Source organism: Theobroma cacao, chromosome 8 (genome assembly GCF_053813885.1).
Source record: "Theobroma cacao isolate CCN51 chromosome 8, ASM5381388v1, whole genome shotgun sequence".
Lineage (NCBI taxonomy): Eukaryota > Viridiplantae > Streptophyta > Magnoliopsida > Malvales > Malvaceae > Theobroma > Theobroma cacao.
Window position 1 is genome coordinate 6,997,242 of NC_142646.1, and position 27,986 is coordinate 7,025,227.

General features: G+C 34.8%; 2 protein-coding genes across 3 annotated transcripts; one reads left to right on the forward strand and one right to left on the reverse strand.

Moving 5' to 3' along the window:
• Window positions 1–14,742: 14,742 nt before the first annotated feature.
• Window positions 14,743–16,317, forward strand: LOC18592410 (2-oxoglutarate (2OG) and Fe(II)-dependent oxygenase superfamily protein). The gene is made up of 3 exons (XM_007019139.3): window positions 14,743–14,977; window positions 15,085–15,296; window positions 15,398–16,317. The coding sequence occupies exons 1-3, from the start codon at window positions 14,876–14,878 to the stop codon at window positions 15,996–15,998; spliced, it is 915 nt and encodes a 304-aa protein (XP_007019201.3). The 5' UTR covers window positions 14,743–14,875; the 3' UTR covers window positions 15,999–16,317.
• A 1,510-nt stretch (window positions 16,318–17,827) lies between these two features.
• NADK2 (NAD kinase 2) lies at window positions 17,828–27,970 on the reverse strand. 2 transcript variants are annotated; one of them, XM_007019140.3, is made up of 8 exons: window positions 27,616–27,970; window positions 24,712–26,652; window positions 23,987–24,108; window positions 23,754–23,895; window positions 23,436–23,660; window positions 23,139–23,213; window positions 22,930–23,031; window positions 17,828–18,389 (listed from the first exon to the last, which is right to left on the reverse strand). In XM_007019140.3, exons 1-8 carry the CDS (start codon window positions 27,841–27,843, stop codon window positions 18,186–18,188), a joined length of 3,039 nt encoding a protein of 1,012 aa, XP_007019202.3. In that variant the 5' UTR covers window positions 27,844–27,970; the 3' UTR covers window positions 17,828–18,185. The 2 variants fall into 2 exon arrangements, with proteins under 2 accessions (XP_007019202.3, XP_007019205.3); XM_007019143.3 differs by having other exon boundaries at window positions 24,712–26,655; window positions 27,616–27,757.
• Between the last annotated feature and the right edge of the window lie 16 nt (window positions 27,971–27,986).

Consider the following 27,986-nt stretch of genomic DNA (forward strand, 5'->3'; position numbering starts at 1 on the left):
GGAGAAAACGTCTCTTCATAATCCACACCCTCTTTTTGGGTATAACCTTTTGCCACTAAACGAGCCTTATATTTTTCAATTGAGCCATCCGCTTTGCGCTTTACCTTCAGAGCCCATTTGTTTTTAATTACTTTGCGCCTAGGTGGAAGATCAACTAACTCCCAGACTTGGTTTTCGGTCATGGATTTCATTTCGTCTTCCATAATAGTAAGCCATTTGTCTGATGATGGCGAGTTTAAAGCTTCCTCATAGGAAGATGGTTCATCAACATCCACAAGAATACTTAAGAAAGACTGACCTTTTATCTCGAATCGTTTACAGGGTATTTGTCCACGTTCACTTCTTCGCAACTGTGAATCTTGGTGGAGCTCAAACGGTGTACTCCCACTGACCTCAACGGTCTATTGGATTGGATGTGTTTCCACATTCATTTCTTCATGTTGGGATACATTTTCTTGAAGCTCCTTCATCTCATAAAGCTTAAGGTTTTCTTTAACCTCACCTATGGTTAGGAAGTCATCTTCTAGAAAATCAACATCACGAGATTCCATCTCAGTTAGCCCTCCATCAAGGTGTTCTTCATACATCACGTAGCCCTTAGAATGTTCTGAATATCTAATAAATACACACTTATTAGCTTTAAGACCAAGTTTCTCATACTTATGAGATGAGTGATGTACGTACCCAACTGATCCCCAAGGACGTAAGCCTTCCAAATTGGGCTTACTTTTATTCCATAACTCATATGGAGTTGTGGGAATAGATTTTGAGGGCACACGAATGAGGATGTATGATGCTGTCAAAAGGGCATCCCCCCAAAAACTTATTGGAAGGTTGGCTTGTACCATCATTGACCTAACCATGTCTAACAAGGTACGATTCTTTCTCTCTGCAATACCATTTTGTTGCGAAATTCCAAGTATCGTTAATTGTTGACGCATTCCCTTTTTCCTCACATAATTCTTTGAATTGATCAGATAGGTATTTATGACCTCTATCAGTGCAAAAAACCTTAAGTTTCCTTTCTTTCTGATTCTCAACCTCTGCCATAAAGCGTTTAAAATAATTCAAAGCTTCAGAAAGGTGAGACAACAGAAATATTGATCCATATCCTGAGTAATCATCTATGAATGTAATGAAATATGATATACCATTGCGTGCCTTTACATTCATAAGCCCACAAATGTCTGAGTGAACAAGTTCTAGAAGATGGGTGGCTCTTTTAGCCTTCTCAAAAGGCTTTCTGCTGGAGTTACTAGCAAGACATGGCTCACACGTAGGAAGTTTAACTTTGGTGATTGAGCCCAATAGCATTTTTTTAGCCAATCTGGACATTCTATTTTGCCCAATATGTCTTAATCTAGCATGCCACTTCACAGAATCATTTATAACATCAGAAGAAGAATTTGAAACAAAAGCAACATCATTATTAGAATCCAAATCTAACATAATCAAACCATCTTTAAAATAACCATGACCAAAAAACGTGTTTTCAAGAAAAATAGACAAACTATAATTCTCGAAGGAAAATTTAAATCCTAAATCCATCAATGCTAAAATTGAAAGTAGATTATATCGTACAGATAGAGTATAAAGCACATCATGTATGAGCCATTTTCGCCCATTGTGCATTGTGAGTTGGTAAGGTCTTGCTCCTAGGACCTCTTCTTGTTCTCCGTTTCCCATCATGACAAAGTGTCTACCCACTGGTAAACGATAGTAATCTACATATCATGCACGGTTGCAGGTTATGTGCTTAGTTGCTCCTATATCTACAATCCAACCAAGGAGGAAATGAGCTATAAACACATGAGAACAGACATAAGTTCTAAAGCGGTTTAAAGGACGAACCTTCTTAGGCTCAGTGCGTTCTTGAGCAAAATGTCTCTTTTTACCACAGTTAAAGCATTTCAACTTGGACTTATCCTTTTTCCCACCACCCTTGCGTTTTTGGCACTTGGTGACTCCATCACTTTTGAGCCTTAGATTTCTTGTCATCCATTTCTTTTGTTGTCTTTTTCCCTAGGGAAAATACCCTTTGCGATTTCCAGCTTGAGCTATCAGGGTAGTGTTGCAAATAGCTTTTTTACGCTCTGCCTCAAGCTCTAAATGGTGAGAAATATCATCAAAAGTCTTTATTCCTTCATTATGTGTTAATACAAGTTTAACATGTCCCTATGAGGACTTAGGGAGTGACTTGATGACAGCTAAGACCTGCTGCTCATCTGTGAGATCATAACCAACTGTTTTCATCTCTCTTATCATGGCTGACATAGCCCTTAAGTGTTCAGCCATAATGTGCTTGGAGTCCATCACATACTGATTGAACCTTAGTGTCAAAGCACGAAGCCTCATAACTGTGGTTCCACCATATTTGAATTTTAATTGTTCCCACAACTGTTTGGCAGTTGGAAAATTCTTAAACTCCCCAATGAGATCATCATGCCTGCAGCTTAACGTGGTAAAACGTGCACTACGATCTCTCTTATACCAAGTGTCATAGGCCTCTTAGTCACGGCGATGCTGGGCTGTGTTTTCAACTTCAGGTGGGTTCATCTCTTTAGTTAGATGATTGAGCAACTCTTGCTCATTGAGAAGATACTGAACCTTCTTATGCCAGATATCATAGTTTTTGCCATCAAGTTTGGCACCTTTGGTCAAATCAACAATAATTTGTTTTGAAGCCATATCACTACATCATTGCATAAGATTTAATTAGACACATATATAATTTTCTAATCAATTAAGATTAGATATATTTAATTCCTACTTATATTACTAGTTCGAAAATTTCGCATGCATGCTAGTAATCATCACCAATAGTATAAGCATAAATTAAAATGCCTTTAATTTTAATGAGTCCCATTATCCTTAAGCATAGGAACAACTCCCACTATCCTTAAGCATAGGAACAACTCCCACGTACTACATAATATAATGAGTCTTGTCGTAACGTGCGGGTCCAAGAACCCGACCGCCAGACGATAGTGAAAACTCTAAAAAAAATAGGAGTCGTCACCAATCTTTTTTACTAGGTGCGATTGGCCACCTATTGACTCGATTCTAATCGATGAAGCCTTAAATTAATTTTAAGCCCACCGAAAAGAACCTCAAACTGGTATACATTTTTTCTAGATCTAGGTTCGGGAGCACGGTTACGCCCGGGGAAGGATTAGCACCCCCGGGACGCTTGTTCCATGAACGATACCATTTTCAGATTATCCTATTAGGCTTTAATTTTTTTGAGTTCATTTTGTTTCCTTAGCTATTATTCATTTATTTTATCTCCTATTCAACCTAGAGTGGAATGCAAATGAGAGGCATGATGAAGTGCATGGCGTAAGATAAAAATGTCGGACGAATAACCTTTTATCGAGGATATTTTCCCGGATCGACCTTTCTCTCCTCTCTCTAAAAAATCTCACCTTTCTCTCTCACACTAATTTCTCTTCATCGACCGCCGCCCAAGATCGGCATCACCACCGGCTACCTTGACTGGCCTTTTTTTTTTTCACCGATCAGCACTAAGACCCTAGTTTCCTAACCCAAAATCCCTATATCTTCCCCAAAACACCCACCGATCTGCTCTCCCTTCACCGCCGACGGCTAACCCGAAGCAAACCTCCCTCCTTTTGTCGACCAGCGATCGAGCCGAATGTTCCTCCTTCTCTCTCTAACGCCAGCCACCCAAAACCAGATCTCCCTCTTTCACTCACTCTCTCTTACCGGTGCCGGCTTGGGCACCAACTTTCACTGCACACGTATTTTTTTTTTTTTTGGGTATTGTTTTTAGCTGCTAGAGAACTAGGGTTTTTTGGTTTGGTTTTCTGCTGCTGTTGTTTTTTTTATTTTTGCTTCCCCGGATCCCCTTTGATTTTTTTGGCTCCCTTTCGTTTTGCAGGTTGTCCATCTTTTGAAGCCAGGTTGTCCAAAAATTTGGACAACCCGGTAATGGGGTTCTGGCACCAATGAGTTGGTAGTCAGAACCCCTATCATTCAGGGTGGTTGGGGCCATCCCTCTCTTTTTTTTAATTATTTTATTTTATATTTATTTATTTTATTTATTTGATTTTTTGATTTTTTGGTGTCTACAAGTCCTACTAAAGAACCCTTTTATAGGTGCCCATATCCAAAAAAAAAAAATATTATGCATACCAAAATAGCACTAAGTAGATCATATTTTCAAATGCTTCCAGAAAAGACTATAATAGTATCCTCGACAAAGCACTCTACTTCTACAGTAATTTTCAAGAAAGGCTGGAAGAGTCACAAATGGTCTCTCTTAAAACCCAGTCTCCTTTGACAAAACTACTGAGGAATATAATCACTGTACTGTCTTTTTGCATACAAGTTTACTTAACAAATAAGTAAAATAATTGCATCATACATTTTATAAATTTTGCCTTTTCAGAGAAGTAAAATAATTATATTATGCATTTTATAAATTTTACCTAAGTAAAATAAATACATCATGCATTTCATAAATTTTACCTAACAAATAAGTAAAATAAATACATCATGCATTTTATAAATTTTACCTAATAAATACATCATGCATTTTATAAATTGTACCTAACAAATAAGTAAAATAAATACATCATGCATTTTATAAATTTTACCTAACAAATAAGTAAAATAAATACATAGCATTTTACAACATATGTAAAATAATTGAATTAACAAACATTTGCTTAATTCATATATATATGTTTTAGAAGAAAAACAATTTCTAATATACAACATATATAAAAAAAATTGGATAATTAACATATTAATTAATTATATTTACATGTGAATTTAATAAAATAGTAACATGCTAAAAGCAAAAATAATGTTCTAATTTTTTTTAATTTACAAAAAAAAATTTTTGAGTCATTTTGTAAAACCAGAAACTGATGGGGCAAAAATGCAATTATAAAAAATATATCCTTTGGTGCCATGTGGCTGCCACATTAGGCTCTTTATGGCAATGTCTGGACCCTTTTGGTCTTTATTATTTGCCGCACTCTCATCTCAAGGATGCTTCTTTGGTGTAGTGGTTGAAAGAGCTTTTTGGTTTTTTTGACTTACAAAAGAACTCACGTTCAGTCTTTTTGCTGTGTCCTGAAATCAGTATGTCTATTCATTATTTATAGATATATTAAAGATATAGAGATAATATATTTTAAATTTAAACAAATTAAATTTTTAAAAAATAAATAATTTTTATTTAAATTTAAATAAATTAAATTTAAATATAATGGATAGATAATTTAAATTTAAACAAATTAAATTTAAATTTATCCTATCTCAAATATTTATTATTAATTATTCAATTAAAATATATCAAAATAATATCTAATATTAATTAATTAAATATTAATTAATTATTTACAAATAATTAACAAAATTGCAGACATGTAAACGCACTACATTTTAATGCAACACCAAATGAAGAATGTGGTGACCACCCATCCCCATATAATGCTTGCAGGGCCTGCATACCTCAAGCTTGGGCCATACAGAGGTGTTCCGGTCAAAACTGCCATGCTTGAAAATGTTATCGCCAGTGTCTTGAAGAAAGTCTGCATGAAAAAACTAAATGAAAAAGACCATATCTTTGTTGGTAGACACGAAATAGTGTTCTTGGTACTCCCTCACTAAATCAATTAACTCAAAAAGAAAAGAAAAAGAGCTTTGCATTAAAGAAGTAATGTGTATCAAATGACCATTTCTCTTCTCAATTCTGGTTTGTATCCAAGGTCGTTAAGACGCTTTTCTGCGGAATCCATTTCCAAGGCTGCAGTATGGCTCATTGCAGCATGTTCATCCCTCAAATCCATGTTGAACTTAAGCCAAAAGTAGCTATAGAAAAGTTATTTAGTTTAGGTGATACAAGGAATAATAATCTAAGTCTATTAAATAGCCCTGTAAGAAGACTGGTTGTTTTGAATTTGTCGTCATTTTAAGTCCATCAGTGGGCAAATTGAGCTAAAACAAAAAGGAAAAATTGTAGAAAATTAACGCCGTTGGTGCAATTGCAGTACGAAAGCTTCTCTTCTTGATGTGATCGTGGTTTAGTATTCAACAACGTTGCTATAAGATCCCTGGAAGGGGAACTTTTGTTGACGCTTCATTGAATGTGACTTTGCTCTTGTATTTATCCATGTTAAGTCCCAAGTCAACCAACCAGTTGAAAGTTTTGATTTAAGGTTAGTCCAAATACTATTTAATAATTAACCAAAGTTGGGAATTCCTTTGTCTGCTTCCCTTCATGCAGATACCTCTTTCCATTAAATTAAAAGGGGCAGTTCCGGTCCTTTGATCTTAACATTTGTTTAATAATGTAGAGAGACAGATTACAAACTCCGCAAGCAAATTAATTCATTTTTTTCACTGCTAACAAACTATGAATTAGACTTTTCAGTAGATTAATCATACATAATAAATGTAATTTAAAAGTTTTTGTAAATAATCTTATATTATTTTTATTTAAGATACTTAAATAAAATATTATTGATTTAAAAAATTCAATAAGATTGGAAAGGTTTTTAAATTCGTACTTAGAGTAAATGTCATGTTTTCATATTTTTAATTCAAAAAGCATACTTATCAGGTAGAGTAAAGTTTTACATATAAATTTAAGAACTATCTCATCTTATACGGATACATGACGTTTTACCAATCTAAGTGTGCAACCCCTTGTTGCACTGTTCCAAATCTATCTCAATCCTACTTGGTCTTATGAGGAATTTCATATCAATGAAAAGTTTAATAGATTTTAGTATTACTTGACACGAATTCACATTTTTAATTTAAAAAGCATTCTTAGCAAATGAAAAAAAACTTTTATTTATAAGTCTAAGGCATATTTCATTTTGTGTTCATATAATGTCGAAAAAATTCGGATAAAGTTTCATTTGCTGGGTGGGAATTTCGTAGTACTAACTTATATCCGCTGTGAGACTCATATGACTTTAATGTTCTATTGAGTCTGGCCTAGCTAATAGCTTGTCCCTATTTTACATCCAAACCCTAGTATTTATATACTAATATGATTTATATGATTTTAGTCTGTCCCTTTGATCAATGGATAATTGGAAGGTCTAAGGTTTGAGAAAGATCAATGTACTAAAAGAGTCAGTATTATCTTGTGAAGTCCATCATCTTAGAAGCATAGAAACTGGAACAATAACAGTCAAGGACTGGGTAATATCTGTTGGGCTATACCAGTTTGTATTACAGGTACTAGTGACTCTATATATTTGCTGCTATTTTTTTTTTTCTAGAAAAGAAGAACAAATTATATATAAGAAAGATGAGAAATGAGTTGTATTATTACAGGGAAAGAGGAGCAGATGTCAGCCATTGCAATTCCAACAAACCAAGTGAAGAATGTGGTGACCACCCATCCCCATATCATGCTTGCAGGGCCTGCATACCTCAAGCTTGGGCCATACAGAGGTGTTCCGGTGAAAACTGCCATGCTTGAAAATGTTATCGCCAGTGTCTTGAAGAAATTTGCATGAAAAAACCAAATGAAAAAGACCATATCTTTGTTGGTAGACACGTAATAGTGTTCTTGGTACTCCCACACTAAATCAATTAACTCAAAAAGAATAGAAAAAGAGCTTTGCATTAAACAAGTAACGTGTATCAAATGACCATTTCTCTTCTCAATTCTTATTTGTATCCAAGCTCGTTAACACGCTTTTCTCCGGAATCCATTTCCAAGGCTGCAGTATGGCTCATTGCAGCATGTTCATCCCTCAAATCCGTGTTGAACTTAAGCCAAAAGTAGCTACAGAAAAGGGCTTTAGTTTAGGTGACATAAGGAATAATAATCCAAGTCTATTAAATAGCCCTGGAAGAAGACTGGTTGTTTTGAATTAGTCGTCATTTTAAGTCCATCAGTGGGGAAATTGAGCCAAAACAAAAAGGGAAAATGGTAGAAAATTAATGCCGTTGGTGCAATTGCAGTATGAAAGCTGCTCTTCTTGCTGTGATCGTGGTTTAGTATTCAACAATGTTGCTATAAGATCCCTGGAAAGGGAACTTTTGTTGACGCTTCATTGAATGCGACTTTGCTCTTGTATTTATCCATGTTAAGTCCCAAGTCAACTAACCAGTTGAAAGTTTTGATTTAAGGTTAGTCCAAATACTATTTAATAATTAACCAAAGTCGGGAATTCCTTTGTCTGCTTCCCTTCATACAGATGCCTCTTTCCATTAAATTAAAAGGGGCAGTTCCGGTCCTTTGATCTTAACATTTGTTTAATAATGTAGAGAGACAGATTACAAACTCCGCAAGCAAATTAATTCATTTTTTTTTCACTGCTAACAAACTATGAATTAGACTTTTCAGTAGATTAATCATACATAATAAATGTAATTTAAAAGTTTTTCTAAATAATCCTATATTATTTTTATCATTATTGATTTAAAAAGTTCAATAAGATTGGAAAGATTTTTAAATTCGTATTTAGAGTAAATGACATGTTTTCACATTTTTAATTTAAAAAAACATACTTATCAGATAGAGTAAAATTTTACATATAAATTTAAGAACTATCTCATCTTATACGGATACATGACGTTTTATCAATTTAAGTGTGCAACCCCTTGTTGCACTATTCCAGATCTATCTCAATCCTACTAACTCTCACGAGAGATTTCATATCAATAAAAAGTTTAATAGATTTTAGTATTACTTGTCACGAATTTATATTTTTAATTTAAAAAGCATGCTTAACAAATGGAAAAAGATTTTTATTTATATGTCTAAGGCATATTTTATTTTTTACTAATATTAGACCCGTGACATAAACATGAGATAGATCGCATTATTGCTTGCTGAGAAAAAAAAATCGAATTATTGGCATCTAATTATTAATTACTAGCGTGGACCATAAGCAGACGGACCGATAGATTCTGTGGCTCCAAGCGGCACAGCCCTCTCGAGACTTTTGCCAAGAAATATCAGACTTTGGAATCACTGTGCCCAGATAAGAAGCACACTTGTCGGCTTTGAATAGTAAGCCTATCCGGGCGTACAAAATGTAACCTAAAGTCCGGGCTGTTTGGGCTCAGAGGCCCACCAACCCATGTTAATCTAGCAACCATGGTCCAAGTCAATACAACTTTTTTATTTGTTTTTTATTTTATTTTATTTTATTTGAAGAGCACATTTTCTTTCCATCTTGATCCTGTGAGTCATTGCATGAATAATTAGGTCATTGTTGTTTAAGTTTATGTCACTTTCACAGTTTACGATTTTTTTTTATATTTTATAAAATTTTACATATAACAATGAACAACGAATCAATGATGTATATGCATATCGAAGTAGTTTAATGAATTATTTAATGAGAGTAGATGCTTGATTATTTGATTATAAAACAAATGATTCATTAAAATTAAACGTGTGCCATATGTTCTTTTATTTGGTGTTAATCAACAAATTGATGGAAAATAACACTTTCAATCTATTTCTGTAAAAGATTGACAACAAATTAAGAAATATTTTCGTAAAATATTCTACCCGATGATTCTATTATGCATTATTTAGCTATTTCAATGTAACTTTCAATCAATATCATAGCTAGGTAAGTTGAGATTCACATGTAATGAATGCAAAATGAAATTGTTGAAACAATCAAAACATACATGGAAAGATAGGTCATTCTATTCCATTTTCAAATCGTAATTACAAAATGTCAAAATAATAACAATTCAACTCTCAATCATTGGTGACTTAAATCATGTAATCTTTAAAATTTTAAATTCAAGTTGGTAATAGTGATTGATTTAACTCTTTATATCAGTTTTAATAATCACATACTCATATCTGATATGAAATGGTATATAATAAATATCAATATAAAAAATTTGGTTAGAATTTAGTGGAGCAGCTTGCGTTGAGAAATCATCACTAGACAAATGAAATTAAAAAAAAAATTACTATAATATATATATAAGAAAAAGATTAGTTGACTTCAAGAATTAATTAAATATTATCTTTCTTAGTTAAATGGCTTAGCATGTTTATTTTATTCAACATATATGAGAGTCATGCATGCACGAGAATGATATATTTGATCAACAAAGAGATAAAAAATAGAAAAAAAAAAAAGAGCCAATAACTTACTAGTTTTATATGTGCCACTATTATTCCCTTTAAATATTGTTCCTTAGAATAAATAAATGTATTTTATATATCACATCCCATTCTTAAATTTTTAAATTTTCAATTTTGAGATTATTATATATTCCTTTTCTCCACTATATAACAAAATTATTTTAAGTGAACTTAGTGCATCAAAGACTTAAAAAGTGGAGGCATAAAATATGTTGCTACACATTTCTATCACAAATCCCACATCAGATCAAAATGAGATGAATTTTTAAATTTATAAATAAAAGTTTTGTTCCACTTAACAAATATATTTTTTGAATTGAAAGTCTCAGCCCGTAACAAATGGTAATAAAAACTTATCCAATTCTCCACTATTGTGAAACCCTCGAGAAATATCAAGATCAACCTCCTGCTCCTATATAAGTAAATATCATTAATCCCACATCAATAAGAAAGATACCTTTTGTATTCAAAATAAGAACGCGTAACAATTCCATATGCAAATTGTAGCAAAATTTAGTTTTAAACATATTCAAAAATTAAAAAAAAAAAGGAAAGAATCTTCTTTTTTTTTTTTGCAAATACAAAAATTAATTAATTAATTAAATTTGTACAATGTCTCCCTCAAAAAAATAAAAAAAAAATGTAAAATGCCATCGTCATGAAACATTAACATTAAATGATAGGACCAAATTATTTAAAGCCTGGCTGACGAAATGGAAACACACATGCAAATTTCCAATTGCGGCATGCCTACGGAATCCTAATTCGGTTCTTAGGCAGTTACATAAATAATCAAAGCTTATTTTGTTTAATATCAACTGGCTGGTAAATTTATTCATAATTTATCACTTTTAAACGTATGAAATTAATTATTTTATAATTTCTAGATAGGAATATACCCTTTATGTTTTTATTAATACAATTTACATGATTTTGCTCGCAAAGTGATGCTAATCAATAATCAATCACATGTATAAAATTAAGCAACTCACATTCTTTTTCTTTCCCAAAGGAAAAATTGGTGCACCAATATCTGGAAAAGCCGACCATGTCAAACACTTCTCTCTCTGGCTCCAAATAATTTTTTATTATATTGAATAAATAAATGGAAGACATAGACCAGAAAACCAAATCTATGTGCAGACTCCCTAGACCATTTCTTTGTCATGGAAACAAATGCTTTCTAAATCAGAGACACCCATTAGTCAGCACCATGTGAGGATGAGAGACTTTCTTTGTTTTAAGCCATGGGAAGAGGGAATCAGTACTTCACAATTAATTAATTTTAACCCTAATCCTTGATTCATGCAACATTAATAATACTCAATTGAGTTCTCAATCCTGATCCCAAAGCACCTTCAATCCGAAGACAATGTCTTGGGGGAATGAATTTGAAGGCCCATGGCCATTATGGCTGCCCTTTGATTAAATATCTGATAGTGATAAACTGATGATAAAATTTTTATTATTGTTAGTTAATAATTAAGCTGTTTTATGTTGTTAGTTAAGAGAAGTTAATTGGCATGCTTCTTCAACAAGGTGTGTGTCCTTTTTGCATTCGTTATATTAATTTAGCTTAAGAAAAACATTATCAAATGTGACCAACTGCAAAGCCCGAGAAGCGATCAAATCCATGTTCTTAACTCCCTATTTAAGATTGGTAATTTTAGGCACCTAAAAGCCTATTAAACTAGAGATATGAACAAGAAAGTCACTGAGTACTTTGTAATTGGGTATTTTATATTAGTTGATCCGATTAATTAAAATTAAGACACTCTATAATCGGGTTCGGATAAAGTTTGGGTAGTAAAATTACTACCTATCATGAGTTCGGATAATGATCTTAGATACCCATTACTCGAATCCGACAACAAATAATTATTTTTTAGTTTATAAATTCTTTATAATTAATTTAATGCTTACTAAATTTATTAATCATTCTAATTATGATTTTAAATTTTAATTTATTAATTTAATTTTTATTAATAATATACATAAAAATTGATATAAATTTTTTTAATCGGATATTTAACGAGTATAAGTATTTAACGAGAGCATTTAGAATATTCAGATACGAGTTCAAGTAACAATTAAAAAATTTAATCAAATATTTATAAAATTCGGATATCCTATCAAATAATAGGATTCGAATTCGAATATTTTAAAATTAATAGATATATGCTTGTCCTTTGACATTAAACATAAGAATATTAAAGTTAACAGTGAATTTTGTGGATTGATTTCTTGTCGTAAACCATATTTCTCTACTAGATTGGTTGGGAGGAGGATTGCTAGCTGCAGACTCGTGGAGTGGAGAACAGTCTTTTAGTTAGTACAAGTTGTACCATTAAGCAAGATTTAGATTTTTCTAATTGCAAATTAATTAGTTGACATTTGACCAACAAAACCATGTTCTGTTTAACAAAACTCACAATTAATTACTTAAAAGTCATGGTCACGGATTGGATTATCTGTCTTGATTGTTAATTAATTCTAGCGTAGAACAACCTTAATATATATATATATTAGCCCTTGTAATTTTCTCATCAGTTCACTGGGATAGTTTGAGAGGATGCTTTGGTTTGGTTAATTCATTCCCAGACTCTTATCGTATACCAAAATTAATTAACAATAACTATTTTATGCATTATTTCATGCTTTTTCAGCAATGAGAGAAAGCAACTTAAATGTATTCGAACATTTGATTCATTAATTAGTACGTAATTTTTCTGTTTAAAAAAAATTCAAATCTTTTTTCAAATAATTAAAAACAAATGATATTAATTATGAGATTGGAATTCAAAATCTCTATCAAAAAGTGACTAACATCATTGCTTTAATTATTGCTATAAATAAATTAAGATTTTTTATTTCTAAAAATGTCAAATTATATAAATCTATAAGCATATATGGACTGCAAATAATGATTAAGAAGGATGCATCGTGGCGCATGATGCAGCAGTGCCTGTGTACCACAAGATCCAAAACATGCCAATTATGCAATTGCAAGCTTGGGGGTTTGATCATGTATTTGACACATGCTGTGAGGTACTTGAACAAGTACAGCAATGAATTGATTAAAATTTGTGACGCTAGTTCTTCATCAGACGGCCAATATAGCCTGTCTCTTCAAAGCTGTACCCTAACACTCGGACAATTATTGGAATCATGATCAGAAATGGCCAACTATGCATCAACTGCTCATACAGTGCAGCTTCTTGAATTACAGATCATTATTCCCATGCCCTACACAATACCACTTACTAGTTTATATTTACCACCAATTTAATTATGTCAAATTATTTAAATCTTATGATTTTATTTAAAGATAGCTAATGTTATAATTAATGTAGTTTATATTATACACTTTATCAATGAAATTCTTTTAAAATGTATACAAATTTAATGAAGTAATATATATATATATATATATAGATAATGGTAAATAATTAAATTGTTGATATATAAATATTTAATTTACAATGTTATCGTGTAAAATTCAAGTCTCTTGACATATTTAGGTTAAAATTGAATTTTAGATAAGCCTTGGGCAATAACAAAGTGAATGTTAAGATATATATTGATTTTGACCTTAAATGTTGGCTTAAACTTTCAAAAATGAAAGGTTGATTATTAAATTATATCCCCAAACCTTCCCCGATTAAGAATAAAGATAAAAAAAAAAGGACAGAAACAGAAAAGGAAAGGGAAGCTTAGTTTATATATAGTTTATAAGTTGACAATGCAATATTAAATAAAGGGTTGATGATAGCTTTGTTTATGATCTACTAATAGTCCCCAACTTTGCCTTGCTTAACCCTTAAACTATGCCTACATATATATCAGTGCATGGGTTGAAGATCATGTTCATGGGTGTGTGGGAGGTGAGACGGTGATGGGGGCCACAGCCTACACGATCGAAGGAAGGAGTCAAAACCTTATATCCAAGGCAAATGGGAGGGTGGGGAGGGAAGTCGGCAAAGATTTGACTTACAAGTAAGAAAGAAGGCAAAAGAAAAGAAAATTCCATGATGAGCAAACAAGCAAAAAAGGAATATATTGAACATGAATGACACTTGATCATGCCACCTGGCCTTGATTATTTGGGTTTTGGACCCCACTGTCTGGCAGATGAATGAACCAATCAAAGCCATTTGATCTTTTGTGGACTTCATTTGAGGCTTTATTTGGTGAAAATAACACTTGGGGGGTTTAATTGCTATGATTAGGAGACTGATAATTGAATATTTTGAATCCAATTCAAACCCCACATTTGAAGAGATGAGCTCATCATTGTGTTGGAGATTTGAAGGATGATTAGTACGTGGCAGCGATTTTGTAATGATTAATGATAATTAAAGAGTTAAACCAGAGGAAAAGGTGTGTTAACTTTTTGATTGAGAGAAAAATTAGTATGCTTGTGTTGTGGATTACCAGTAACATCTCAAAGGCATTGACCTTGTTTTTTTATTAAATTTATTTACTCATTTGTGTCACCGTCCCATACCTCACCCCAACGGCTACTTCGAGAAACAAGAAAGGGACTTTCAACAAATTAATGGTTGGCCAATATGGCGGGAAGCTTGCTCCTTTGCTTTTGTTATAAATAGGGCCGACCCCCTCTTCCCTTTGTCAACCCAAAAAAGTGCAAACCTTGAAGTAGCTAAGCATTTCACAACTTCAAGTTATAGTTATACCACTCTCTTTTGCTAGCCATTCTCTTTCGTTGTGATCTCTCGTTCATTGCTTACCACTTCAATGGCGATTCCCGTGCTTGATTTCTCTCAGCTCAATGGTGAGGAGAGGGCCATGACACTGACTCAGATTGCAAATGCATGCGAGGAATGGGGGTTCTTTCAGGTACCCTTTTCTTATTATTAACCGTTGGAAGCAACGGCTTTCGTCTTAGTTTTGTCTATATATGCAAATTCTTAAGGTGTGTGTGTGTGTGATTATATTTACTGCAGCTGGTGAACCATGGGATTCCAGAGGAGCTGCTGGAGAGAGTGAAGAAGGTTTCAACCAAGTTCTATAAGCTGGAGAGGGAAGAGAATTTCAAGAACTCAAAGCTGGTGAATTTGTTGGATGAGACTGGTGAAAGGTTGGAGAATGTGGACTGGGAAGATGTCATTACTCTCTTGGATGATAATGAGTGGCCATCCAAAACACCCGGATTCGAGTAAGTAATATATATTCTATGATCAGTTATTAACAAGTTAGTTCATTAGACGCTTGCTTATGACTGGATACAATATTCTAACTTGTTGACGTTCATGACAGGGAAACCATGAAGGAATACAGATTTGAGTTGAAGAAATTGGCCGAAAAGGTCATGGAAGTAATGGATGAAAACTTAGGCTTACCAAAGGGATACATCAAGAAGGCATTCAATGACGGAGAAGGTGGTGATAATGCCTTCTTTGGGACCAAGGTGAGCCACTACCCACCATGTCGTCACCCCGAGAGAGTGAATGGTCTTCGAGCTCACACCGATGCAGGTGGTGTCATCTTACTGTTCCAAGATGACAAGGTGGGAGGCCTTCAAGTCCTGAAAGATGGGGAATGGATTGATGTGCAGCCGTTGCCGAACACCATTGTCATCAACACTGGTGATCAGATAGAGGTCCTGAGCAATGGCCGATACAAGAGTGCTTGGCACCGTGTTATGAGCTCCACTGACGGGAACAGGCGATCGATCGCCTCATTTTACAATCCATCCCTTAGTGCCACCATAGCTCCTGCACCACAGCTGGTGGAGAAAACAAACCAACAAGTGGAACAAACTTATCCCAAGTTTGTTTTTGGTGACTACATGTCTGTTTATGTTCAGCAAAAGTTCCTCCCCAAAGAACCAAGGTTCCAAGCTGTAAGGGCCATGTAACAGCCGGAAGATAAGAAGTTAAAAAACTGAGATAATTTTTTTTTTTTTTTTTTGCTTTTGTCTTACCTTTTACTTTTCGTTCTTGGCATATGGCCCTTAGTATAATTAAGTCTTGCATGCGTAGCCCTTTCTTTCCTCGAAATTAAAATTCCAGGGAAGGATAGAGAGCTCAAGTGAGTAAACTAGCTATTACTAGGGTGTTTGCTTTTCGAGTTTGGACTGTTTGTGGTGATGAACATGATGAGATGCTCATGCATCTGCTAAAGTTGGTTCTGTAAATTAGAATCATATGTTTAATGAATTCTACTCTTTATTTTAAGCAACAGCTTCCAGAGTTTTTTGACTTCCTAATATATCAGCAGTTGTCCTCCTTCATTATTATTGGATTTTCCTCTCTTTTCCATTATTTAATTTTCACAATTATTTCAGTGAAAATAGATGCCCTCCTGCAGAACATGCATGTACCACATGCATCTCAACACAAGCAGGCGGCACATCGAAAAAAAGGATCAAATTATTTTTGTTTTCTTTCTAAATTAATATATTGCTGGGATGCATGTTCCAGTTGGTATATAGAGGAAAAGGACTAAAATTTATCAATCTAATCTCAGATTTTCTAGTTAGATTAGCAAAATGGAAAAGAAAGAGACAATCTATGGCATATTGTGAGGTACATGATGGATGGTTTTCACTTTCCACTTCAGTCCATGAAATCCATTCTCCACAAAATTGATGAAGCAGCAAGATGACAAGGAAATCCAAGTAAATGTCCAACTAAGGGCACCACTAGAAGACTAATTTCTCCTAGTCAAGTTTTATGTTCTTTTGCTAGCTCAAGTGCACCTGGCCAAGAGCTAGCGGAGACTTATCCCAAGTATTGTTGGGTAACGGAAGGTGATCAAAATGAAAAAGAGAAACAGAACGCAACTATACTATACTCCTACTAGGCTGGGGTAGCTCCATCTGTTTTAATCCTTCATAGAAAACCAAAGGTTAAAGCCCTATCCTTCATTGATCAGTCATCTTATCTTGGGTCATGATTCATGCTCTGCATGGACCATTGAAATACTTTCAACATCGAGTATACCTGGCAATTCGTGTTAACGTGTCAGATACGATTAGACACGAAATACATTAAGGCTAGATACGAACACGACACGTTTAATACTCGTGTTTTAAATTTAAAACTCGTACACGTACACGTTTAATACACGTGTAACAAGACACGACACGATTAACACATTTATTAAACGTGTCAATATATGACACGACACGATTAATAACACATTTAACATGATTAACACGTTTAACACGATTAAATAAAAATATTTACAATTAAATATAATTTTATTATTTAAATTTAAAATCTATAATTATAAAAATAATTATAATAAAACAAAAATAATAATAACATCAAATAATTACCAAAAGTTAAAAATTAAGATTGAGTATGTATAATTACATTATACCCTTTATAAAATTAAAAAAACTTATTAAAATAATTATTTAAAATTATTTATATAAAATTAAAATAATTTTTAACTATTAACTTTTAATAAGTTAATAAATGTGTCATGTATACACGTTTAAACACGATAACACGATTAAGTAAACATGTTTAAACGTATTTTTCGCATCAGACATGATTAGACACGAAACACATTAATACTAAACTCAAAACCTGTTTAACTCGTATCTTCTCCTGTCGTGTTAAAATGTTGTGTTCAAAATTATCAGGTCTAACATCGAAAAACCTTCCTTTATGGCTCTATTGCACCATTCCCACATGAAATTGCAAAAATATATGACAGAAAACTACCAGAAAGAAATACATGTAATTGATCGAGTGGGCATTAATTAAAGCTTTGATACAGAACGTAAACCCGAAGATTAGTTCTTTCATCTCCTACACACCCCCCAGCCCCCCCCAAAAAAAAAAAAAAAAAACTATAAATAAATTTTGTTTTTTATTTCAAAAGCTGTATGGTAACAGATAGTATTTGTACAATTTAAGGGTGAAAGTTGACCCACTCTACTTTGATGGTGAAGCCTATGTTGGTAATGAATAACATTCACTTTGTATACTAAACCTACTTTAATCCTTCAACTTTATATCTGTACAGCAATTTACATGAAGCTTCATCCTATGATGAAGATGAAGAAACTTGCTACCCAATGTCAGAGGTCTTACAAGGCTTTTTGATCCAATCTCTCATTCCAGTTTAGGCAGCGAATCAAGCTGTGGAACCAATCACCTGTTTGATCAGATTTATTAACAGTTGGAAGGGGGTGCTGGCTCATAGATATTCTGACAGAATGTCCTCGTGAGAGTTGCTGCCTTCTCTTACCATCAAAAGAAACCCAAGCATTACTACGAGCATCATCAGGGATCTGTGAAACCAGAAACAACAATGTTTCAGTGTTTTATATAATGTGCCTAACAAGAATTAGGTAATTTCTCGAAAGACAATATAAGGAGTTTCCGGCAGATACACATTGTGATGACATCTTTAAAGAACTCTCAGATATAAAATGCAATTTCAGTTTGTTTATCTTTATTCATACAATTTTATATGCCTGGTCTAGCAACAAATGGCCTCAGCTTGTGCACAATAAACCCATAACTCTCCACCAGACTATAACCTATATGACAAAGATGAGGAGCAGTTTCAGAAATACAACTTCATTTGTGTAAATTGTATCATTACTTCCATAAAGCTAATTGAGATGCTAACATAGAAAATAGCTAATATTAAAAGCATTACTGAGAAGAGATGACAAAGTAACATCAAATGAGGTATATTAGCTGCAATAAGACCCAAAAAAACTACCCCAATTGAGAAGCTCTCCAAATTGGAATACCATCAAGTTACCCGCAGAAACTTAAAATGCTGTCTTTGTCTGTCTTACTCAATACTAAAATACACCTTCCTTTAAGTTTTTCGGAAGACCCAAAAAATGAAGAATGGTTACAAACAAGAGTCCAACTAGGCCAAATGATTACTTGTCAAGCAACACTCCCTATACTTCAACTTTCTTTACAGCAACTATACCCACAAGCAACTTCCAGCCAGGTATAGCACAGAAATGATTTTATTCTCACATGCCAATTATAAATAAAAAGTTTGATCAGAGGTTTGCAAATAGCGATAAGGGAATCTTCATATAATATGGCAAAGATTGGATATCGCCAAAGATACAGGATTGGCTGGGAACAAGGAAAACAGTAGGCAAGTAGTCCATAGCACTAAATGTAGACCAAGATATTCTAACCGATTTCTGATCCTCAAATGCCCTCTTGGCAACACGGTCTAGTCAAGGCCAAACCCTTATGACTCTATGTCATCGTGTTACAGTAACTTGCTATGATGAACTTTGCTATAGTGCTTTTGTAGCAATACTATGGTTGGTGATCAATTTCATGAGATTCAGATACAAAGTATCCACCGAAATGACAACTGTGGAATATAGATTCATGTCATTGCTTACTTGGTATGAATAGTGATTTTACACTAAGTAACTAGCTGAAGTGAGCGAGTAACCAAAGAGAGAAAAATTAAAAAAACATTGTTTTATATTTCACAAGGAAGATTTTACAAAGAGATGTGATAATTTAGAAAAACTAATACTTGCCTCTTTCATGAGGAAGGAGTTGCCTTATACAGGCATACATTAGACACACAAAGACACTTGTTACTATACTTTCACATGGATGATAGTAACAAGACATTGACAATGATTAGACAACTTTTACAAAAACTTAAAACTTTAATAAAGTAAATACTATCTTGTCTTGAAAATAGACAAAAGAACACTTCTCACATTCTTCAAAGTGGTACATTATTTGATGCGCTTTTATCTTCTTTCGAGGAGATTCATTTGTCAAAGAAAACAAGTGGACACAACTTTAAGCATTTTGAGGTGGGAAAAGCAGGCATATAATTGTAAACATATTAGTAGAGTAGAAATAGATTCCCTTGGCATGCACCTCAAAGATGGACAACATATTGCTCAGCCACACATTACTCAAGAACTACAGAATTTCCTAGATGAACCCCTCATGGAGAAACAAGTCCAATAGTTCCTTAGAATTGTCAATTACATGAGTGAGTTCATCTCAAATCTCACAAAGATCTGAAGTACTCTCAAGATAATGTTAAAAAAGATTCTCTAGCACAGTGGACTTAGAAACAAATAAGAGCAGTACAGATTCTCTAATCTACTGTCCAATCACTTCTTACCCTGCGGATTCCTCACATGGGAAAAGAATCCTTCAGACCGACAAAAGTAACAAGTATTGGTCCATATTTCTACTCAAAGAAATTGATAGCAAAAGAAAGATATACAAATACAAAAGTGGAAGTTCAAAGAAATACTTGCATTTAAATATGGGATTCATAAGTTCGAGTTCTATCTCATTGGCCACCATTTCACTGTGGAATCAAACATGTCAACCTTTGATCACATGCTTAACTTAAAAAAGAAAACCCTTCCCAATGCACAACTACTCAGATGGCCTCAATGGTTTTCATGGTACACATTCACTTTTAAGCATATAAAACAAAAAGACAATGTCGGTCCAGACATGCTCTCAAGGCCAACTTCTCATTCATCTTAGAAACTCTCCTCCTCAAAGATCATTCCAATCATTGCCATGATGAGTTCTTCAAGAGCCTCTTCTTCTATTGTCCCTCCAGAGGACAACAGTTACCCTCTTGATCCAAATAACGTTCCAAAAATGGAAAACAACCTCCCCTGGATCAACTTCCACCTAAACTTTTCACATTAATCATAAGCAGTTCTTTCCATACTCATGCCTACCTGCTCATACTCAAGTATCAAAGCCAAATCCTTCGAAGGTTTTGAGATACATCAATCCAACCTATTGGGGTGCATCCTAAATACCCCTTCATCCATCCATTTTACATCCCTGTTTGACACTGGATATTCTTCCCAAAAGAAACTCTCTGTTTTTTGTGCTATTTATGCCATCTCTACTACATCGCCTTAGAATTCTCACTTACCTTTTTCATCTAAACACCCCGTAAAATCCAGAACATGGTCTAGCCCCAGAAGATACCCCATAGACCCCAATGAGAATTTCAAACACTTCCTTGGTTCAAGCCCATACTTATTTGGAGGCAATGACTCACAACATCTGCAAGGCAAAACAGGTACTACCCTATCCCACAAATTATCATCACCTTTCATCGCCCTTGCTATTACATGAGCACTATTCAATACTTCCCTTATACTGCCATCCTTTGCAGCCAAGGTTATTCCCTCCATGATGGAATTTTTGAACATTCTCAGGAATATATTGAAGTCCAAAGACAGCTCTGTAAACTAAACAGGATCATATTCTCAGAGATATGGACTCATTCACAAGCCACTGCACCTTGGAGAGACTATCCAGACTATGCCAAACAGCTCAATATAGATAGGCATATCTATGAGCAGCAATGCACAAATCCAACAATACGACCACTCCTCCCAAACTTTAAGTTTAACATTTCCCATTTGAAACCAGTTGAAAGGGATCCATATTGGCAACCACCGCCAATCCAGGACCTACAACCAGAACCAACCATTTATTGGGCAGATTCCTAAGCCCTGTATGACCTTGGTGAAGAGTGAAGACTTCAATCCCAAAGACTTCTTCGTGAACGAAGTACAAGGACCAGTTAAACACACAAAGAAACATATCAATCCTAATCAAGCTTCTTCCAGTTCTACCCAACCCAACCCCATGGACCATGGCATTCCCTGACCAGGAAATGATAATTTCCCATCAAAAATGGCTTGAACATTTGGGATATAATTTTACTCCTAGAGTAGATAATTCCCATCTTAATCTCCCAAATGATAGTGATTAAGAGACTCCCCACTCTAAAATATGTATAAGAATACAAGTATATTAAGTATGCTCTACTAGTGTGTTTACAAGTGTGGCCCGCCTTGTCCACCTCAAAATACTTGAAGTTGTGTCCCCTTGTTTTTCTCAACAAATGGGTCTCCTCAAAAGATAAAGGCACATCAAAGAACATGCCATCTTGAAGAATGTGCCACTTCAAAAGAAGTGTTTTTTTGTCTCTTTCCAAGACAAGATAATATTTACTTTATTAAAGTTGTAAGCCTTTGCAAAAGTTTAGTCATTGTCAATGTCATGTTACTATCACCAAGGTATAGCAGCAAGTGTCTTCGTGTGTCCAATGTGTGCCTATAAAGGGAAAATCCTTACTCACAAAGGAGGCAAGTTTTATTTTTCCAAGTTATCACCTCTCTTAGCAAAATCTCCTCTGTGAAATATAAAACTATATTTTTCTAAGTTTTCTCTCTTTGGTTATTGTCTCTCTTTAGCTAGTAACTTAGTATGAAACCACTGTTACTCCAAGTAAGCAATGACATGAGTCATATGCTCTACAGTTGCCACTCTAGTGGATCCTTTACATTAAAACCTCATGAAATTGATTACCGACCATGGTATCACTGTAGAAGAAGCGTTGTAGCAAGGTTCATTGTAGCAAGTTACTCTAGTACAATGGTGTAGAGCAATAAGAGTCCAGTCTAGACTAGACCATGTTGCCAAAAGGGCGTTTGAGGGTCAAAAGTAAGTTAGGATACCTTGGTGTACACTTAGTGCTACGGACTACTTGCCTATGGCTTACCTTGTTCCCAGCACCAATCCTGTAACTTACAAGCACTAACCATAATATACTACAAAAAAGCAACAAACTTTATCTAATACATCACATGAGCAATGACATACCCACCGGAAAAATAAAACATGGAGCTAGTTTGACCAATTAAAGCAAATATAGTATATAAGTTTAAACCAAAAGATAAAAAAAATTTACTAGATTCTTATTTGTGGAGAAAAAAAATTTCTACGATTATCTACGAGTGGTCTTTCTTATGTGAATAACTTTACCTTCAATTCAAGCCTTGCAGAATCAGGAAGTATAACTGGTCTAAATGAGAGGGAATGTGGGCAGATAGGTGTAAAAAGCATGCAAGGAACGTTTGGATGAACCTGCATTTGCAACAGTTTGTTGTTACTTACAGAATAAACATGATACTCAACATGGTCTATATATTATAAACCTCATATGTGTCTCTGAACTTGAAAGGACAACCTACCATGGAACCTCCAGCAGCTGTAGAGTAAGCAGTGCTCCCAGTAGGTGTGGCTACTATGACTCCATCACCTTGCACCTAAAAGCACATTTTTTATTAAATAAAATCATGGGAAAATTAAAAAAGATTGACCATCTTTAAAGCTATATAAGATAAGTATTTAACATTTAATGCATGGATGCATTCAATGCATAGATAGCAGCAGGTGCGAAGTAGTTATAATCCATGAGAGCAAGCATAACTCACTGCTTATGTGACAATTGAGGCTTAAATTTTCTTTATTAAAAGAAGTTAACTAACCTTTGTTATAAGTCGGTCATGTTCATAACATTCAATCTTAGAAAGGTACGGATTAGAACCACGATCGACAACGACCTCATTCAGGACATCAAATACTTTTCCTGGCACTGCTTTACCATTTCGAAAAATTTCACACTGTAGGCGCATTCTAAGAGTTATGTAAACACCATCTGCCGTGTTATTACCATGGATGACCTGCATCAAGTCTTGCCTGTAGTCTTCAAACTATATTAATCAAAGGTAAAGAGATTAAAAAAATGGGCAATCATGAGGACATCCAATATCCAGTAACAAAAATCACATAACTGAGCAACTTACAGTGTGGGAAGTGAGAAATCCAAGAGATCCAAGATTAAATGATACAACAGGTGGTACAGCACCTCTAAATAAATTTGATGCATGCAATATAACCCCATCTCCACCCAAGCATGCCACAAAATCAACCCTCTCATGCAGATCACTGTCATACGAGCATAGAACAAGCAGAATCCCAATCAGGCATGAGGAATAGTAGACTATCAACTCTATTGCACAATAAATCATAAAGGTACCTGACATCTTGACTATAAAAGGTTTGGACAAATCCGAACCCAGGGATTCTAGCAAATATGTCATGGACATCAGGTTCAACAAGGACATTCATTTTTTCGTGATAATACAAAAAAGAAGCAACCTGCACATCAAACACAAAAATGCAGTTAGAACTGCTACTTATCAAACAAGCAACTGCAGAAGCACATATTTAATATATGCTAATCAATCACAGATAAAAAAAAAGAGATAATTTCCAGCTGGAAGTTCAAGAAACTATCATGTTCAAGTTAGACTTGGAGGATGTTGCTGTATTATGCTTTACACTGACAGCCAACATAATGATCCTTCTTAACAACCTTATGGCAGCCATACCTTACCTCAAACAAGAAGTCACTACTGAAACCATTTAAAAAGTTCCTAACAATTGGAATAATCAATGCAGCAATAGAAACAGCGATCATATTGGGACTTTAAAACTAAAACCAATTCAAATAAAAGCCCAACAGTTGGAACAATCCCTGCATGCAAAGGTCGAGGCTACAAATGTCTACATTCTGCACCATCAACAGCCTCAGAATTTATAAATGCTGAAGTCAGTTTGATTCCATTTTCAGATTATACAAGAATACACACCAACAGACTTAAAATATGACTGAAATAAAAAATATTTTGGTAGTTATTTTTAAAGTGTATGGAGGCAATTATGGCCAACAATGAAAAAAAAAAAATCTTCAAATGGTACCTCTTTAGCTTCTTCCATTAGTTCAGGCCCCAGCTTCTTTAACAGTAATACAGTCTTTGGTGTAGACTTCCACATAAGCATCTGTTGCTGGGTGCTAGGATGAGTGAAGGCCAAGGAGGATTCAGTTACCTTTTCCCTGGTACAGGAGAACCCATCTGTCCGCACTAAAAACATCTCTGCTTTCTTTCGTGACTGCACTCTTACAACACCAGTTGCAGAAGCACACATGTCTCCCTCAATCGATCCCAATTCATCATCATTTGAATCTGAGAAGGCCTTACCATTGCTCTTCTGTCTCTTGCTAAACGAGGTAGATGTAACATGCTCATTGAAATTCCCATCTAACGTTGCAGCTTTGGTTTCAGTCATGGAATACCTTTCCCCTTCAACAAATCCATTCACTTTTGTGCTACTGGTAGCATAACTACCACCATTCAAGTACTTTCCTCTGCCAGCAGCAGTACTGTGATGCTCTTGCGATTGATTTGTAGCACTAAACAATCCATTGGAACTTCCTGCCTCTGCAAGCTGGGATTTAGCATTAGCATGAACCACCTTGTTTCCCCATGCTGCTCTAGTAGATGTTTCTCTTGAAACAGGCAGGGTTTCTAATCTTTTGAGCTGATGATTGAAATACATTGGAGGAGAGATCTTTTTACTTCTCAGAAACATGGACATTTCTTTTCTGGAGAAAATATTGCAAGGAGGAATCTGAGCCTTTAGAGGATCAATATTCTCAAAGATGTTTATCATAGTTCCTTCCGCATTATCAACTGCTTCCTCTGATGTCATAACTTGGCTGGAAACAAGGTCATTGTTGGCCCCACAAATTCGCTGATCTTCTTTATCATTGTCTGAGAAGACTTCATTCTTATGTGCTCCATTTGAACCATGACTCACATTCAATGTCTCTTGTAACTTGAGCTTTTCTTCCGAACTCGAAGATGCCTGCATTTCTCCTGATCCATTTGCAGCTTTTGAAGGTGTATCACTGGGACTCATAGACTGATTTGAGACAAACTGAGATGCAAAGCGAGTCATGTACTGCCGCCATCTAGAGACCATTGCGGAAGTTCTCCATACTCCTTCCTTACTATGGAGATAGATGGGCTTTTTATTGAAATCTGAAACCAAAGATGCAAACTTCTCAACCTGCTCCATTGATGGTGCAGTTCCAACCTCAATTGGAATTTTTACAAACTCAACTTTCCCAGAAGAAATAGCATCATCCATGGCTGCTTGATAAAAATTATCCTTAACAATCTCAGCTCTTAGATCAACAATGGTTTTAAATCCCTTTTCAATCAACCACTTCAGGCCTTCCTCTGTTACTTGACCACCCCTCCAAAATGCTATCTCACAATCTTTTGACTCTATCTCTTCTTTAGATGTAGACAAACAAACAGGTTGCCAGTTTGCAAACAATGTATGGCACGGATGCTCATCCTTGCGTGGAAAACCCAAATCATAACAAGCATTCTTCAACCTTTGCAACTTCCTCCAAACATTCAGGCTTCGAAAATCATCAGGTGTCAAATAGTTCTCCAGGGCAACATGTAAGCTCTCACAACACCTCTTCATCTCACTCCGGAAAAGAGCAAGTGGTGGAAGCTTATCATCCATCACACTTATATCTGCCATACGAAAATTATTCATAATTGAGACTCTTCCTGAAAGAACATCCTCTCTTCCTTTGTTTAAGAGAGATAGCATGCAACCAAGCACAGACACAATCTTATCCTCCACTAATGGTTTTTCCTCTGGTGTGAAATCATACGAAACAATACATTCACCCGTCAATGGATTGCATAAAGTGTCCATCAAAGCAGCATGGAGCCTTTCAGCTGTTCTAAAAATTCTACAATAAGCCTCGACTTCTGCTATATCCCCAGGAACCGGACCAATCCAACGCAACTGCGATACATCATGTGACTGGATAGTCTACTAATCCAAAGAAAAAAGTGTCAGACAATGAAAGAAAAACATAATTCACTATTTCCTCTATAAGATTAAAAAAGGCAAGCCAAAAAAAAAAAAAAAGGGAAATAGTCTGCTAGACCAGGAGTAAAGAAAAATGCAGCTATTTACCTCGGATGTACTTGCTACCACTTACTAACATTAGCATCATAAAACAGACATGGAATCACAAAAAAAAAAAAATCTTTGAGAAGGATAATCTTGAGCAAGTATTATCACTGTTTCACCATACTCCACAGATATACATAAGGGGAATGTAGTTAATTCACCAGAGGATATAGTCAGTAGTCACAATGGAATATCAAGAATCACTGTCCATGATTCCGAATGGGCTTAATAAAATGCTTGAAAGAATTGAAAGATCTTCTCTTCCTTTTAAAGCTAGTTGCTGCTCTTTCATTCATATATTAAATAAACCCTAACGAACCTCTTCAAACCAGTGTTGATATGTGTGTATTTTAACAGACACAACGAACAAAGTAAGAAGAAAATGATAGCTGCAACAGAAATCACCAGCCTTTTTACTCAAAAGAGGTATGAACTATTACACAATTATAAATTTGAGAAATTGCACAAGCAAAGATCAATACAACAAAACCCCGCATCGAGCTCTTTCAAAACATATGAAACCAATATAAAATAGACAGCCAATATTAAACTCTTAGATCAGTATTATCCTTAAGGATGCTTAAAACATTATCATGGACCAAGCACAATGCTTAATACAATGTTGATCAAAGCCAGAATCATTTCACCAAAAATAATAGTACTAACAGATTAGATAACACCAGTCCAAGACTCTATGTCGGTCATTTCATCGAACAATACGTTTAAACTTGAAATTGAAATAAAAGAAAACAAAGAAGAGAAAAAGAAAAAACCAAGTGAGAGGAAAGAGAGAAGAGAATGAATTGAAAGGAAATAAACCTGAGAGTCCAGACCCAGATTGAAGGAAAAAGACTTGGATAACTCCGCCCTCACTACAAGCTTCAGCCTTTTCCTTACCACCACTTTCCGCTTCAACCCGAATCCGAGTCCAAAACCGGACACCTTGCTTTCTCTACCGAACTTAAAGGGGGTTGACAGGCCGACCACCGGAGACAACCTCTTCATGTCGACGATAGCCACGTGGCACACGTCGAGGCATTCCACCATACGGGAAAAGTTTGTAATATTTGGTTCTGTTTTATTTTTTTGGGTGGGAAATGGGGGGCATTACTAATTACTAATGTTGTTTAAAGTTGGGAACTGTTTGGTAGTAAAAGCTTTTTGTGTGGATGATGAGACGAATAATTGTT

Excerpts from the sequence above, each read along its gene's own strand:
- LOC18592410 (XM_007019139.3), top strand. The coding sequence starts at position 14,876 with ATGGCGATTCCCGTGCTTGATTTCTCTCAGCTCAATGGTGAGGAGAGG. Across the intron at positions 14,978-15,084 it reads AGGAATGGGGGTTCTTTCAG|CTGGTGAACCATGGGATTCC; the intron begins GTACCCTTTTCT and ends TATTTACTGCAG. Across the intron at positions 15,297-15,397 it reads TCCAAAACACCCGGATTCGA|GGAAACCATGAAGGAATACA; the intron begins GTAAGTAATATA and ends CGTTCATGACAG.
- NADK2 (XM_007019140.3), bottom strand. The coding sequence starts at position 27,843 with ATGGTGGAATGCCTCGACGTGTGCCACGTGGCTATCGTCGACATGAAG. Across the intron at positions 23,214-23,435 it reads ATGACCGACTTATAACAAAG|GTGCAAGGTGATGGAGTCAT; the intron begins GTTAGTTAACTT and ends ATGTGCTTTTAG. Across the intron at positions 18,390-22,929 it reads CTGCAAGGCTTGAATTGAAG|ATCCCTGATGATGCTCGTAG; the intron begins GTAAAGTTATTC and ends CTGGTTTCACAG.